At 34.9% G+C, this 16,561-nt stretch overlaps 2 protein-coding genes across 5 annotated transcripts in view; one reads left to right on the top strand and one right to left on the bottom strand.

The window, feature by feature from the left end:
* LOC106719365 (myotubularin-related protein 5) overlaps nucleotides 1-2,681 on the top strand; it is a 51,680-nt gene extending 48,999 nt beyond the window's left edge. The window contains exons 35-39 of the mRNA XM_045683622.1: nucleotides 108-240; nucleotides 908-1,034; nucleotides 1,144-1,223; nucleotides 1,449-1,531; nucleotides 2,271-2,681. Of these exons, the coding sequence (XP_045539578.1) occupies nucleotides 108-240; nucleotides 908-1,034; nucleotides 1,144-1,223; nucleotides 1,449-1,531; nucleotides 2,271-2,363 (516 nt within the window). The 3' untranslated portion in view covers nucleotides 2,364-2,681. The remainder of the gene's footprint in view (nucleotides 1-107; nucleotides 241-907; nucleotides 1,035-1,143; nucleotides 1,224-1,448; nucleotides 1,532-2,270) is intronic.
* A 3,809-nt stretch (nucleotides 2,682-6,490) lies between these two features.
* The window catches only part of LOC106719363 (protein kinase C and casein kinase substrate in neurons protein 1), a 77,230-nt gene continuing 67,159 nt past the window's right edge, over nucleotides 6,491-16,561 (bottom strand). For 3 of the 4 annotated variants that reach the window (XM_014513697.2, XM_014513695.2, XM_014513696.2), the window contains 6 exons: nucleotides 12,514-12,740; nucleotides 12,264-12,384; nucleotides 9,866-9,967; nucleotides 8,171-8,319; nucleotides 7,122-7,375; nucleotides 6,491-6,943 (listed from right to left, as the gene is read on the bottom strand). In XM_014513697.2, the coding sequence (XP_014369183.2) occupies nucleotides 6,831-6,943; nucleotides 7,122-7,375; nucleotides 8,171-8,319; nucleotides 9,866-9,967; nucleotides 12,264-12,384; nucleotides 12,514-12,740 (966 nt within the window). In that variant the 3' untranslated portion in view covers nucleotides 6,491-6,830. The remainder of the gene's footprint in view (nucleotides 6,944-7,121; nucleotides 7,376-8,170; nucleotides 8,320-9,865; nucleotides 9,968-12,263; nucleotides 12,385-12,513; nucleotides 12,741-16,561) is intronic. The other variant, XM_014513698.2, reaches the window with a different exon arrangement.

A 16,561-nucleotide genomic window follows, 5' to 3' on the forward strand; every position in this document is an offset into this window, starting at 1 on the left:
AAGACAGAGTGAGAATTAGGAATGCTTTAAGTTCGATATCGACTATTTTAGAAATCTCTAAATATCTCTTTCTGTGTCCTACATAAATATAAATGGTTGTTTATCAGACTGGTGTGCGTTGTGTGGACTGCGGCGCGGCGTGTCACGAGCGATGTGCGGAGACGTTCGCGTTACCGTGCACCAAGTACAAGGCGCCGCCTCCAGACCGCGATCGCGATCTGCGCACCAACGTCGCCAACAGTACGTACACGTGCACGTTGTTACGTGCGCACACGCATACACGACACAACCATGACATGTTAGATGTATCTAACATAGCAGCGTACTGCAATAATCTTCTGCTTATTTATTATTAATCCAAATGGGTAGACAGAAACCGTGGACTTCAACTTGACGTGGTCCTGACACACCTCTCACTTCAACTTCGTTTAGTTTATAAGACTACTAGCTGTCGCCCGCGATTCCAATAAAAAAACTTATTTAGTAGCCTATGTCTTCTTCCAAACTGTTTTGATTCTATGCCAAATTTCATACATGCAATCGTTCTGGAGATACCTTCTAACAAACATCCATCCATCCATACATATTGTCGATGCAGGTTCGTTAAGAATCATTGAAAGATCTTACTTGATCGCGTGCTTGTTGTAAGGTTGGATGTTGAAATTGAAGTGAAGTAAAAGATGGCGCCGACGGCCGCCGGCCGGTCGGCCGTCGGCGCGAGAGCAGCGATGACAGTGCACTGTTGCTGCTCTGTGGCAATGTTGCCACTTTTTAAATATGGCGTAGACACATATATCTAAACTTTTGCATTTATAACATAACTAAGATGTAAACGTTAGTTGAGCTATGTTTCTGTTATAACTTATATCTAGAATATTGTCTATGTACATATTTGTCCATGGTGCAGGTGTGGCGACGCTGCAGTCGTCATCACAGCAGTACTACGAGCAGTTCTCCTCCAACGTGGCAGAAGATCGCACACACGAGGGTCATCTCTACAAGCGAGGTGCACTACTCAAGGGATGGAAACAACGGTATAAATTTAACTAATTAACTACCGTTAACTACAATTACCGTTGTCTTGTTCAAATATAACTGTTTTATTTGTTAAATTTAACTATTTTTTTCGATGTTTTTTTACAGTTGGTTCGTGTTAGACTCCATTAAGCATCAGTTGAGATACTACGACGCGATGGAAGACTCTCATTGCAAAGGATTTATTGGTAAATCATAGATTTATTACAATTGTCTTTATACGTCCTCACTTAGGGGCTCGGAAACTACCCCAAGTTAGGGGTGACTAGGACATAGTCAACCACAGCCAAGTGCAGGTTGACTTCACACATATCATTGAATTTCTTCTCAGATATGTGCAGCATCAGGATTCCTCCTGAGCCGTCGACACACTCAATACATACAATACAGTATATATTATTATTGTGTTTCAGATTTGGCGGAGGTGATAACAGTAACGCAGGCGGCGCCGGCTCCAGGACCGCCCAAGAAATGTGATGATAGATCCTTCTTTGATGTGAGTTTAATATTGTCTTTTATATGCGTTTTTATAAGTAATTTTGGTGTTGAGTGAACATTGAATGACGTCACAGATTACAGGCGAATTTTCAGAATTTGTAATCTCTAGTTAACACTTTCTTATCTATCTATATATATATATATATCTATATATATAAAAGAAAGTTGTGTTAGTTACACCATTTATAACTCAAGAACGGCTGAATCGATTTGACTGAAAATTGGTGGGCAGGTAGCTTAGAACCAGGAATAGGACATAGGATAATTTTTACCCCGTTTTCTTTTCTTTTTTTTTATTCCGCGCGGACGGAGTCGCGGGAAAAAGCTAGTATGTAATAAAACATGCCTCAAAATTGATGGGTAGAAACACTACCATTTGCTCACCAGATGGCAGCACGATCAAGAGTGACAGCACTAAACATACAGATATATAAAAAATACTTTATTTTATATCTAAAATGCAAAGTACTCTGTGGACAGTAGTCATAGATACTTACTTATCATCTATCAAAAGTCACTCAAAAAAAAAAAACTTACTTTTTTTTAGTTATAAAATATTACTTTAAATTTTTTTTAAATGGTTAGAATCAAGAAATTTGACAGATTATTGTCCACTCTTGACACTAGCGCCATCTACTTGTTTTTTAAATTTTCCTCAATATTAAAGCTGTTGGATACTTTATTTATAAATGACGTATACAAAATAATTTCACAAGTAATTCATAAATTAATTTCAGTTACGGACAAGTCGACGGACGTACAATTTCTGTGCGAGCGATGCTAATGCTGCTCAGGAGTGGATAGAGAAGCTGCAAGCTTGTTTGCAGTGAGATTATACAAGATTGTAAATATATTTGTGTAAAACTTTATACATATTGCATTTGCAGTGTATTTTATGTTATAAATACATTTAAATTTGTGTTATATCGAATTAAAGTGGATTTCCACTGCAGCTACATATTTATTGACAGTCATTGTTCATGTTCTTATTAAAAAAACGACATCATGACAGACATAAGTCAATATAAATGTCACTTCAGTGGAAAAACTATAGATTTTGTTTCTCATATGTTCATTTTATGAGATATTAAAAAAAAGCTTTAGTCGAACTTGAATAAGCGAGAGTCTTTATATCTCACTTACAGAGGTTTCTCAGTAATCCAGGTTCGACTGTATTTAGTTAATTGTAAAAAAAATACCTCAAGGTTCTTTGAGGGCCTAAAATTTTATTCCAAGTTAAAAAAGCATTTTGAAAATTAATTATAATTAATAACGTGACCGTCACAATTTATTTTTGTTAGTTTTTAAATTTCTGCATTGGATTTTAAACTTTATTATTTTGGATATAAGAGTTGAAATTAAGAGGAAAAAGGAAACATGTTTTATGGAAATAAAGATCTAAATTTGGAAAACGACAAAACATTTCCATATAAATTGTTTTGTTGCTGACCGTACATTGAGATTATTTTGGTCATTTATTATTTTATTTACTTAAAATATAAGTTGTATTATTTATCTGTCTGTACATTATATACAATATATTATTAAATTAATAGATAATTAATTTTTTTTTAAATGTCAAAACTAACTTCATATATGATCTTAAAGGTTTTTCTGAACTTTATAGTCTGTTTCCACTGCAAATTTGTACAAAAACTCTTTCTATATCTTTTCAAATAGAATGGAAAAGTAAAAAATGTTTTTGTACATGTTTTTTAACAATGGAAATTCAGAAATTACGTTAGTTTACGAATTAACTTTGGGATATTTTGTGAATGTTAGTTGTCATAGTGTACGCTAGACATAACTTAGATATATTATTGTTACGTTATGTAAATACTTTATCTTTTAATTGTTGTGTAAAGTATTTTGTTTAATTTGAGTTTTTTAAATAAAAAACATGTTAATCGCATTTAATCGCGTCACCACAAAGAAAATATGTATTTTTCAAAAAATTACCAGCTAAATATGAATATATTAACAGAAATTAATAAAAGAATAATTGTTCCACTCATAGTTATTAATTGATCACTAAGGAACATCTTTATTGTACATTTATTGCTGAATTTTTGAAACAGTCTCTTTGTGAAGATTTCTCATATTATACGGTACTTGAATGTGCTAAGTGATCATTAAATATTTGAGCAAAGGTGGGCATTAACTCGTTAATCCGTTAATTAACGAAGTTAACATTTTGCTTAACGGATTAACATTTAACTTCAAAAAATGTTAACGCTATTGTTAACTTCTGTTAAAATCAACTTTAGTTAATTTAATCCGTTGTTACATTAGAAATTTGGAGACATGCTGTCATTTTGTTTTGTTTCAATTTTAATGATGTAACTTTAACTTGCGTTAAATTTTCGGGAATCGCTTTAACGATTAACGAAGTTAACTTTTAAATTAACGAATGAACGATTAACGAAGTTAACTTTTAAATTAACGAATGAACGATTAACGAAGTTAACTTTTTAATTAACGAATGAATGATTAACGAAGTTAACTTTTCGATTAACTGTGTCCATCTGTGTATTTGAGTGCGATTTACAGAAGTATTACAAGCTTTATATCATCACAATGTATATTTAATTGTTGTAGTTATGTTGTAGTTACAGAACTCCATTTATTGCCATCTCTTACGTTCTCTTTTATAAAACAGAGATAAAATATTGACAAGTGACAACAGTGGAGTTGTACAGTTATTTTAGATACATAGAGAATCTCGCGACGTGTTTTGTTATGTTGAAAGTTATGTAAATAGGAATGTTTCTGTTGACATATCTCATGTTTTTGCGGAGGCTGGGGATGATTACTGTTCATAGATTCGTATATCGTGGGTTTACATTGACGAAATATTAGAAATACTTTGTTGTCACATACTGTTGGAGAACAGATTACAATATGTTTCTGTATGTTCTGCAGTGGAAACTTACTGTTAGAACAGCGAATATATTTAATAGGAAAGAGCGTATGCAGGAATTAATTTTTGACGCAGATGTATGTAATTCTCGAGGCATTAAAAATTGAAAGATGTTCAAATTAATATCCAATTTACACGTTTAAAGTTGGATTTTTTAATGTTTATAAAGAAAACGGTACGGGTTTTTTTAATAATATTTTTAATTTGCCGTTTTCTTAGTAAAAATATATGTTGTAAACTTATGAAAAAATTTTCAGAAAATCTAAATTAACCGTCCGTTACTTGTTTATTTAGCCTAGTTTTTATTTACTCCCCCTTTTTAAACCTGAAAACTAGCTACAAATTATTTGTGCCAAATAGCACGATGTGCAATGAATTTGCTCAGAATAATTTCTTACAAAATTATACGAAAAGCTTAATTTAATTCCAATCAGATAATTATTCAGTTGGTGGGGTACAAACCTTAGTGTTGATTTATCTTTGTAAATTTTGCCCTAAGGGAGAACAGTTACGACTGTGCGTGCGTTAGTTTAACACATCTTGTACTTTATGCCTTGAGATAGCTTCGCTTAAAGTCGTCTTGACCGCTATGTATGTCAACGTGTCGTGTTTGGTGTCTGTCTGTTCGTAATGAGGAATGTACCTGTAACTGCACTGCGTACAATGGGGAAAATAAATGAGATTTTTAAATTGACCAAGTTTTTTAATTTTTATACAATTACTATAAAACAAGTGGAATAAGTTACAATTAAATTAAAAACTACAAGATGTCGATTTATGTGACAAAAATACTTAGCCCTTTGTTACTTATTTATTTTCTTTTGTTAAGACTCTAGAGAAAGGTCTCTCTCTAGAGTCGGTCCCTCATGTCTGAGGATCATGGTCAGCATCAAGGTTAGTTCTGGAGTAGATGATTCGTTGTTACCTTTAGGTAATTATAAATAAAAGACATGAATCACGTGTAACAATTTTTATTTTACCAATATTAATAATATATTAACATAATATGTGGTCCAAAACCACCATCTCTCTGATATAATACAATGAATTTCTCACAAGTGGTCTCTGAACCCATAACAAAATTGAAACAAATACAATATCTCTACTTCTAGTTTGAAACTCTACGAGCGACGAACACCATTCGGTCAACAAACTCGAAACCAAATAAAAAAAAAACAGAAAAAGAAAAGATAAACAATCGTTATAATATATTAACTATGGATATTTAACCTAAACAACGGGGTGGCGCTAGTGTAGCGGAAAACAGAAATTAGCACCTCCGAGTCAAAAAGCGGCAATTTGTATAGTTCAAAACAAATTAGGCCTCATCTCGCCGCCAGAGGGCCGAGCGTCGCCCCGTTTTATATATCATACATTTATATACAATAGGAAATAAATATTTTATATGCATGAAGTTATCGCGTATGTACATCGCTATCACAACTGTACACTCTCCTCTCAGCTGAATCTCTGTCATACGACTTTCTATTGCCGAAACATCTAAGAAAATCACCTCAAAAGACTACAAATAATGATAAAATAAAGTCAAAAGTAAATAATTTAGTTTCCAGTTAAAAAAACTCAGCTAACTTAGTCCGTAATATCCTACAGCCGTTCTCTGATATTGACGTAATCTTTTTGGCTTCGCTAATGCTCCGAGGCTCAACCTCATCAACTTTTGGGGGACATAAATCTCTAATAATATTGCTATTGCGACATTATCGAAGACCTCGTTCATTACTTCCTGATTTCATTGTTATAACAAAATTTACAACAATCTGCATACAAACGTCACTAAAAATTACAAAGCATTTTTTTGGTTTCCACGTTAACAAATAATTTTATCCAAAAATATGTTCGTAGCGAACATGTTTATAAAATGTACAAAATTGTTCGCAACAAACGCGCAAACTCCCCCCCACATTAAATGCGTCAAAAATATTCACGAAAATCGATATTCGATGTGTCGATTGAATCGAATCGTAAAACAACTCACGACTCGCAAATAATCGAATCCAGATATGTCTCCTATTGTTTAAATAAAACATTTTGTGTCGAAGATATCGAGACGAAATAATCGTTAAAAAATCGATTTTATAACTTGGGAATAATCGTTTTCATTAAAAAAAAACAATCAAACAAATTTAAATTCAGTTACAATTATTGCTTCGTTTCATACATAACATGAGGGTCAACTTGTTAAAATAAATATACATCGAGCACATTTGTATGAACAATGCGGCGACATTCACTCACAAAACTATCGTGTTTTCAAATTATATAAAGCATTCAATCACATTACTTTCAATGTGACATCGCGATAGTTTAATAGACAGGTACAAAGCTGTGCCCCCACTGCGCCAGTGCCCCCATTGCGCTAGTGCCCCACGGGCTCGACATAGTTTGCGGGGTAGAGACCGACGCGGCCATCCTTGCGTCCTTTGCACCAGCCCTGTTCGTCTTCATCTTCTAGCTTTTCGAATAGATCACCTGTAAATTAACATTGTCAATTACCTCAATGACAAAAGAGTTCCTCCATTTGACACCTCTCTTACATTAATCTCAAGCGAAGGCTGCTGTTGTTTCTATCAATGTTTGGAACACATTACAACTCAGAGCAGATACAGTTTGGTGGGAGCTCAGTACTATATAGCTGTCTGTCACTCACCTTGCCGGAAGCTGAGCTCGTCGCTCTCCGCGCCGGTGTAGTCGTAGAGCGCGCGCACTGGCACACCGGGCTCGCCAGAGTCCTCCAGCGCGCCTCCCTCCTCCTCCCACTCCTCCTCCTCGAAGGGGTTTTCCTGCCTCCCCTCCCCGCGCCCCTCCCCCCGCCTAACCACCTCGCCTCGCCCCTCACCCCGCACACCGCCCTCCTTGCTCGGGGACGTTTTGTCCGTCTTTGGTGCGCTCGCTGTTCCATTCCTGGATATAATATTTCAAAGAACTGTATTAAATATAAAATCCGACTAACTTCTACTGCAAAATAAAAAGTATACTTAAATAGGAGTTTCTGAAATAGATAACTACATAAAAATTACAACATATAATAAATTCTACTAATCAGTTAACTAGTAGTACTAGTAGTACTGGACTAACTCAACAGCTGGGTTTATCTCAGTGATGGTGTACAGCGGCAGAACGTCCGCGTTGAGAGCGAGCGCGTTGTGGTCGCGTGCTGTACGCGTGCTCGCCGCGTGAGCGGCGCGGCAACACTTCGACGTGCACATAAATATATCGAGACGTTCTATGCTGGAGGAGAGACATGACAGGGTACAGGATTAGGACAGCGGAAAGGATAATAAAAGGTATTGATTAAGGAAGATTTTTTAATGACGGCCTGATATTAAACTTTTTAATTATTTTGTGAAAAATAAGGGAAACTAATCTTACTAATATTATAAATACGAATGTTTGGATGGATGGATGGATGTTTGTTTGAAAGTATCTTCAGAACGGTTCAACGGATCTCGAGATGGCATATATCATAGTCTAGAACTAGAAGAACACATAGGCTTCCTATTACGTTTTTTTTAATTGCGCGCAGACAGAGTCGCAGGAAACAGCTAGTGTTTTATTATATCAGAAACAGTGTATTGTTTAATTTGGAATATTTTGAAACTGACTAATTTAGTGGGAAATGTGTTTCAGTTTGCGGAGGAGATGGGAGAAGTAAAGAGGGAGAGTGAGAAGTGTTGTATGTATGTATGTATTACTAACGTGACTGCAATGGGGGCACTGATGGTCTTCTTGTCGATGGTATTATTAGCGCTGGTGTTGTTGTGCAGCGCGATGTTCTGTGTACTGTTGATCGTCTCCGAATGGTTCGTATTTTTACTCGTCTTCGTTGAATTTATCGGCGGCAACTCCTGTTTTAATACAAATTCTTATTAAACATAGTCTTTTATTTGAAAATTATCACTGGATATAAATAACTAAAAAATTTCACTGGACTGTATTTACTGGATCGTAATTTAAACATGTCACTGTAAAATTTCAATGCCTTAAATATAATCGAATATTTAGTTTTATTAATTTTATCTTAATAAATTTATGGTTAATATTGATATATGTTACTTGACGTGCCAAAATGCAAAATGTCTAAAGCTACATTCATCATGCAACATTTATATAAAAAATAAACATAAAAAGCGCAATAATAAAATTACAGATAAAAATGAGAATGACCCATTACCAGACTAACTGCGTTCCATGCAGGCATATAGCTAGAAATTAATCTTAGTTACCAAAAAAACAAAAAACACCTATTTTTTTATTACTTAACATTAACGAACAGCGTTTTCTTTTTAGTTTCATTCTCATTTGAATCTTCTTTGGGACTAAACAGTAAATCAAATCAATTTCAGTAAATCAAAAAATAATTTAAAACACTATTTATTATAGATAAAGTGGAAATCATGTTTACAACTCGTTTACAGTAACATGAGAATTGAGTACGAAGACGTCACAGTTGTGTGAAACGTCAAGCATGTTTTCAAACATCTTTGCGGCTCTTAAGTTCGCGGAAGTCACTGCGCAGAACACAAAGTTGTGTTGAGATATAGCGGGATGTGGAGAGAGAAAAGACATTTTTTTATATTATAAGATGACAAACGAGCGGCCAAGCAAGTGGCCACATGAATTCGCTGTAATGGCGAAGCGACCGCTGCCCATAGACATTCGCAATTGCAATTGCGTTGCCTACCCTCAATCAAATGAGGAGACGCACAAAAAGAGAATATTTAACCTTTCTATGCATCTTATCCTCCATCAAATCCGCCTCCCCTTCCTTATAAGAAAATTGTGGGAAGGGAAAGCGGACTAAAATAAGTCCTCCGGCACCACACTCATCAGACTGTACTTGGAATTACTTCCACTTGACGTCTGTCTTCTGTGTGGTCGTGGTATTTCAAGGCAAGGGCAAGGCTAATTCGTGCAACAGATGTTGTTGCTGGCGTCTACCACTGTTAAGACTAATATATATTTAATACGCTGTAACCAAATTCCACATAAATCTATAATTTTATTCGCATATTAAACAATTAAATTGTATACAAATGTTTTTTGAAATGATTTATGTTAAGTCCCATCTGTAAACACTCCGCTCAAACAACTATTATCAATTAAAAAGACATTAATTAATGTAACTGATATAGTTCATTTCGCGTACGTGCAACAGTGTAATGGTACAACTCGTACCATTACACACTATAATTAAATTAACACGTTCAATGCCACCAACTCGACTGGCAAATTTATTTTGCTAGAAAATAATTTTTAATTAAAAAATCAAAGATGCTGACTGACCGCGATTGACTGACATGACTAATTGATTAAGTCAATCGTAAATGGCATTGAATGTGTAAAATATCGAGTGTAATGTGTACGAGTTGTGTATGTGTATGTATGACGTACGTCCTCGCTGACGGGGCGCTGGTTGAGCAGCGTGATGGGTCCAGTGGGCAGGCTCTCCTTGGACTTGCCCTTCGCGATGTCCCGGAACTCCTCCGTGTACTCCTGATCCACAGCACGCGATCAGCGGCCGTCGGCCAACACACAACACGCACACGGCGGGACATTGACTTCCAGTTTACATTTACACATGTAAACTTTGAGATTTACATTACTTTTGTAAACTTTACATTTAAACTTGTAAACTTTGGTAATTTTACCAGGAAGTTACTTTCCATTGACTTATTGAAGCATTATCTTTTATTAATTGGAATAAAATTAAAGGATAACATATATGAGAGTTTATTTTTTAGCCGACTTCAAAAAGAAGGAGGTTATCAATTCGACTGTATTTTTTTTTTTTTTTTTTTATGTGTGTTACCGCGAAACTCGGCCCCTGGTGGTCCGATTTTGATAAAAATTATTTTAATCGAAAGGAAGTGCTTGCAGGTGGGTCCCATTTTTTTGTTTTTTTTTTTTTTAAATAACTAGAAGACTAGTAGATTTTGAATATAGCTTCAAAATTTGTTGCGGAAATTAGGGACATTTTTGCTTTCAGCGCTTACGTAGGCTAAACTATAGGACCTACATAAAAATGATGTATGGCGAATTGTAGCTCTTTAAATGTGCTAAATAAAAGTCCGCGATAGCATATATCTATCTTTTATAGTTTTCTCACAATAACCATTTTTTTCTTTAGAAACATTAATTAATTTCTATCCAATGTCCCACCGTGTCGAGTCGAGGCGAAAAATTAAAAAAACAAAATGAAAAGTAACAAAAATTAGGAGGAAACAAAATGTAAAAAAAACCATACAAAGCTAGTGTTTATTAGAAGCGGATTGCGGTTGTTCTGAGCTGGTTCCGGCAAACCATGCGGTGTTGTGAGTGTGTGAGATTTCATGATCTTTAAACGTGTTTCAATTCATTCAGTTAAATTAAAAAAAAATATGACTCTACTAAATGACTATTTAGATTTCCTATAACTTTACAGCACATCTATTGTTTACGGCAACTTAACTCTGTTTACGTCATAAACAACTTAGTCTGGGCTAACGTCATTACAAATAACTGTGATACAATTTGGAAGATTTCTTTTTTTTTTTAGCTAATGAAGGTGACTTTATAGTGATTGTCATTTGTCTTTCATCAACTTTAACCTGTGGTGGGGGTGAGAGCATGAGGGGGTGTCGTGCGAGTGCACCCTGGATGATCTGGTGCTTTGTTATATCCATCATCTGATCATCACGGCGTGACGTGCGGCGTGCTAGACTATACTCATTCTTCTTTTTTTATAAAGTGCACGTGAACAATTTGACGGAATTAATTTTTTAGACTGTTTTTTTTTTTTCAAATTAACATCTCGATAAATCAAAGTTTCAAAACGTTCTCTCTTCTAGAGATGTTCTAATTATTTCTTCCAGATACAATCAGTTTTCTGCATCATGTCAAGATATTTAAAAACGCTACTATTCATTTGTAAGACGTGCCTGGTCCACTCCCGCCGTGGGTGCATGTCTGCCCACACCGTGTTCTCGTACCGGTATGAACATATGGTTGACATAGCAACCGTCGTGTAGGCTGTAGCTACAGATGGAGGGCGCCACTCGCGACTTGCTGTCTTCCCCTCCGAAACACAGCCGGAGGGGGAGGGCGTCCCACAGAGAGGGGAGCCGGGGGCGGAAGGCGGCGATGCGCCCTAACGCAGTAGAGGCTGCCGTGAGGAATGCGAATCGAGCCTCCGGACCCTCCGTCGAAGCCTCCTTGCAACGTATATTCAATCAAACTCTACAGTTGGCACACACACACTTGAAAGTGGTCAAATTCCCAATAGTCATATATAGAGATGATCTCACCAAATATTGCAAATCTTTGTACTTTATATGTAAGAAACTATCTACTAAATTTGTAAAACATGATCCAATATTTGTCCAAATGTTTGACAAACGTTATCTGGATCAAACATTGTCAGTCAATATTGACTTGTTCGTAGCTTTAACACAGTTCGCAGGTATTTATGTCAACTTGTGTACCGGGAATATTGAAAATTTGCTTTTAATCAAATCACATCAACCGGCTCATTATCTCCAAATATCCAATACATCTCTACCTATATATAAAACTATAAAAAGAAGACTAACATGCTCATAATATCCGCATCTAGTAGCTTCTAGAAGATAAGAGGTAACAGAAATAGAAGCAATCAAGTTAATACAATACAAACAACATCGCTGTTACTTTATAAAGGCGGGTTCACACGTGCGTAACTACGACGAGGTACAAATCTAATCTTCTAGAGGGTCCTATGTTAGGTAACCTCGTCAGTTAGGCACATGGGGGGAGCACTGGGAGGGGGTGTTACCTCGAACTGCGGCCATGCCATCGCCATGTTGACGCCGTGGTTGTTCGCCCACCATTTCAAGTCCTTTTGGTGGTCAGCATTGTTTATTGTATGATGGAATTCTTCGTATATTTGTGGTAAACTGGAAATATATAGAGTTTTCAATTAAGTTATGAAATACAAGTTTAATTTCGAAGACAAGAACGAAGGAACAGAACGATCACATCAAGCAATTTTCGTCCTTATGCCCTTTCAATAAAAGTATACTCACGTGGGCTCCTGACTGATATTTAAACACTTATGGAAGCTAAACAGCACATCTTTGAAGAAGGTTAATCTCTGTGCCTCCATCTGTTGGCAGCGTTCAAAGACCGCAGTCATATCCTCGATGTACCGTGGGTTGTAGCCTGTGATCTCGGCGAGGGCTGACTGGTATTTCTCGCGGGACTTTGACACTTCTTCTCGACACTTCGATACACGCTCCGCCATCTTTTTAACCTGAAAATTTAAATATACGTCGATTATGTTGTGGATCGACATCAGTATTTGTACACACTAGCAAACTGATGTTTCTACATATGTTAGCTTGCGGATAATTAAAGTATACATAGTTTTTTTTTTATTTTAAAAAAGAAAAACTAGCAGTTCATAATAAAATATAGTCTTCCAAATACTAATGGTTGAGTTTAAACGTTGCCTTCTTTATCACAACATGTATTCAATTATTTGGGTTGTGAAAATATTGCAACATTAAAAATGAATTAATCTAACATGCTATATTTCATTTTGCAATAATTTGCTTCCTAAAACGTTATTGAGCACACACTTGGTATCTTAATTTATCTTTCACACATTCGTAATTAGCAAATATGCAAATCCTGACTTATTACACTGTCAATCAAATAAAAACTGACAATATATTTAATGTTTCAAAAGAAAAAAATGGTTATTGCGAAAAAACTATAATAGATAGATATATGCTATGTCGGACTTTTATTTAGCACATTTAAAGAGCTACAATTCTGCCATACATCATTTTTATGTAGATCCTATAGTTCAGCCTACGTAAGCGCTAAAAGCAAAAATGTACCTAATTTTCGCAACCAGTTTGAAGCTAAATTCAAAATCTACTAGTCTTCTAGTTATTTAAAAAAAAAAAAACAAAAAAAAAAATGGGGCCCATCTGCGAGCACTTCCTTGCGATTAAAATCACTTTTATCAAAATCGGACCACCAGGGGCGGAATTTTGCGGTAACACATATATAAAAAAACAGTCGAATTGATAACCTCCTTCTTTTTGAAGTCGGCTAAAAACATTTTTGACTTATATATTTATATAATTCTAATATTAAATCTATAAATTTTAAATCTTCATAAATAATCAAAACAACGAATTATGTCGTAGAATTATTATACCACATTTAAAAAAAATTAATACACTACATAATATACCTAATAAACTAAAAATAAGTCTTTCTTATCGTATTTAAACGTTACATAAGTATTTTAAATTGAGGTGAAATTCAGTTACAATTCGTAAATAGGTGTGAGAGGACGTGGGTGTTCACGTCCTTTCCTACCTCAATTGAAATGCCACCCCCAATTACGAATGTTGACAACCCTGACGAATATCTGCGAATATACATTCAGGAGAAGGCATACATTTCAATATGGAGAACGATAGGGTTGTCAAAATTTATATCAAATTAAATTGGCTGTAAAAATGTAATACTAATAACGTACTATCTACATAATAAAACTAGCTACAACATAATGATAATGAGATTAAGGAATTTGTCCATTATCTTATATTTAATTAATACTCAAAGAAGCCTCTCATATTAGCCTCTTTCCGTGTTTCCATTGCAGAAACACTTGTGCAAAAACTCTTTGAAAACAGGTAACTTTGCGTAGGTATTTCGGCAAACGAATCTCAAGTTAATAATAATAACATGTTTAGCAACATCTAGCTGATAAAAAGAAAAATAAAATTTTCTTACCAAAATCATTTGCTGTTGGCAACAAAGAAAATATCATTCAACACAAAGGTAAATCTTGGTAATATTATAAATGCGAATGTATGGATAGATGGATGGTTTGTTTGCAGATATCTTCAGAACTGCTCAATGGATCTTGATGAAATTTGGCACAAATGAAGAACGAACATAGTCTGGAAAAACACATAAGCTACTAATTTTTTTTAACTTTTTTAAACTCTGCACAGTCGTGGTCGCTGGCGACAGTTAATACACTTATAAAGGTGTGTTTTTTTAATATGTCGTTATTCAACACTGCAGAATGCGAAGATATAAGTTTTACAACTATTGTGTCTTATACTTTTAAGATATTTACTATATAAAAAGAAATATATTAAGTACATAAAACAATTATGTATATATAAAAAGTAGACACAAGCGTATAAACGTATCAATTGTACTATAATGTTATCAAAATATGTATGTAAAAAAGTGTACATCACAGAGAACTCGTTTAGTCTGGGCGGCGTATTATGAAAAACACAGTTCAGACAAAAGGTTACGTGACCATTGTGAATACGCCGTCCTTCCGGCGTAACCCCAGACGAAGTCGAGTGGCGCTCTACAGAACTGACTAGACATATAGCCAGGGTTGTTCAATAATACATAAGGCTTAACTGATCTGGATGTTTTTGAAGACTATATTACAATATGAAACCGCATAGACTAGAAACTTTTTTTTTATTACGTTGTTTGGATAAAATTCGTCAGACAGTAGCAAGTATTCAATACCGTTATGTTATTTTTATTTTTTAATTAAAAACCTAATGCTGAATGCACCCTTACTACTAGAGGTTAGCATCTAGAATCTTTAAAACTAGTTAGGGCATAGTATATAAAATCGAGTGCGTAGTTGTGGTTTAAGATGTATTTAAAGTAAAATTAGTTGCTGCTTTATGTTTCAACTGTAAGTAAATAAAGGTTAAATTCAATTAAAAATTGTGGAAAATTGCTCAAGTATAATGAGGGATAAGATAATTAGATTTTTACTTGACGCAGCTGCGAAATCAAGTACAATTACAAAACGGACTATCAAATAATAATGTTGTTACAGTATCCCATTTCTTGAGTATATGATTTATCAACCCTACAGTAATGTATGTGGAGTTGTGAGTACACATTGGAGTCACTTAGTTTGATTGACCGTGCGTATTCAGTAAGGGGGTTCCCATCCCCCATGACACCCGCTGACTTTATTGTTTCTCGCACGATTTATTATTTAATATCATCAAGTACCTACACGTCATTGTAATGTCATAAAGAGAAATATAGAAAAGGTTCGTTTGTTCGTATTTTTTAAAATTCATTTATTAACATAACTGAAAAAAAAACTACGTTCACCAGTAATACGTAATTGTTGATTTCCAATGTCCAAAAACGAATAAGGGATCTATTATTTTGTTATTTCGCTAATGAAAACCATATAGTAAGACTAGCGTATAAATTCAAACCTGGATACAAGAGTTCAAGAGAAAGAAAGGGTTTAATTTTTCTCATAGAAGTAGAGTCTCGCTTTTGAAGGTCGTGCTTCGGGATCGGAGAATGACTCTCGCTTAAAGAGGTTTCTCGCTTACCTAGGTTCGACTTTACCTATTTCAAAGATGACACTAAAACTTAAAAATAGTACGCAATAGATAGCGTGTTATTTTTCGAGATTTGAAAAATATTTTATCTTATCTGTGCAACTCAAATATGTCTTCTTTTGCGGTCGTTGGATTACAGCCGTGGTAGGATTCGGCTCAAGGTTTGTTACGAAAAATGCGTGAAAATTATTTAACTACGATGAAGTCATCTATTTAGTGGAACAGGGGATTAACTTATGTCGCAAGAGTAATAATGTACGCAGTGAGATCGTAGCTCAAACCGTATCAATTAAGCCTGTAAAGATGTAAATAATAAATAAATTTTAAGGTAGTGTTTGTTTTCATAACACTCAGAGGCAAATCGACTCTGGGAAATTCACTATTCACGGCACTTTGGGAAGAGAAATAGAGTTAAACCAGACATGAGAACTGATTGACACTAGTAAATGGTTAGTTGGTTTATTCTACGCATTAATTATAGTCTCTGATCTGTTTGCGACTTGCTTTGAGTCTAACAGTATGCAAATTTCTTGCATACAAACATAGATATCCAATACAAATTTGAATTTTATACGTATTTTATATTTTGGACATAAAACTGAATCAATATTTGCTATACCTATGTAAGCCTTTAAATTTTCAGCATAGGTAAAGTAGGTAAGACTCGTATAAGCCATTAATGTTCTGCGGTGAGCGAGGT

The sequence above is a fragment of the Papilio machaon genome, chromosome 22, assembly GCF_912999745.1.
Source record: "Papilio machaon chromosome 22, ilPapMach1.1, whole genome shotgun sequence".
Taxonomy (NCBI): domain Eukaryota; kingdom Metazoa; phylum Arthropoda; class Insecta; order Lepidoptera; family Papilionidae; genus Papilio; species Papilio machaon.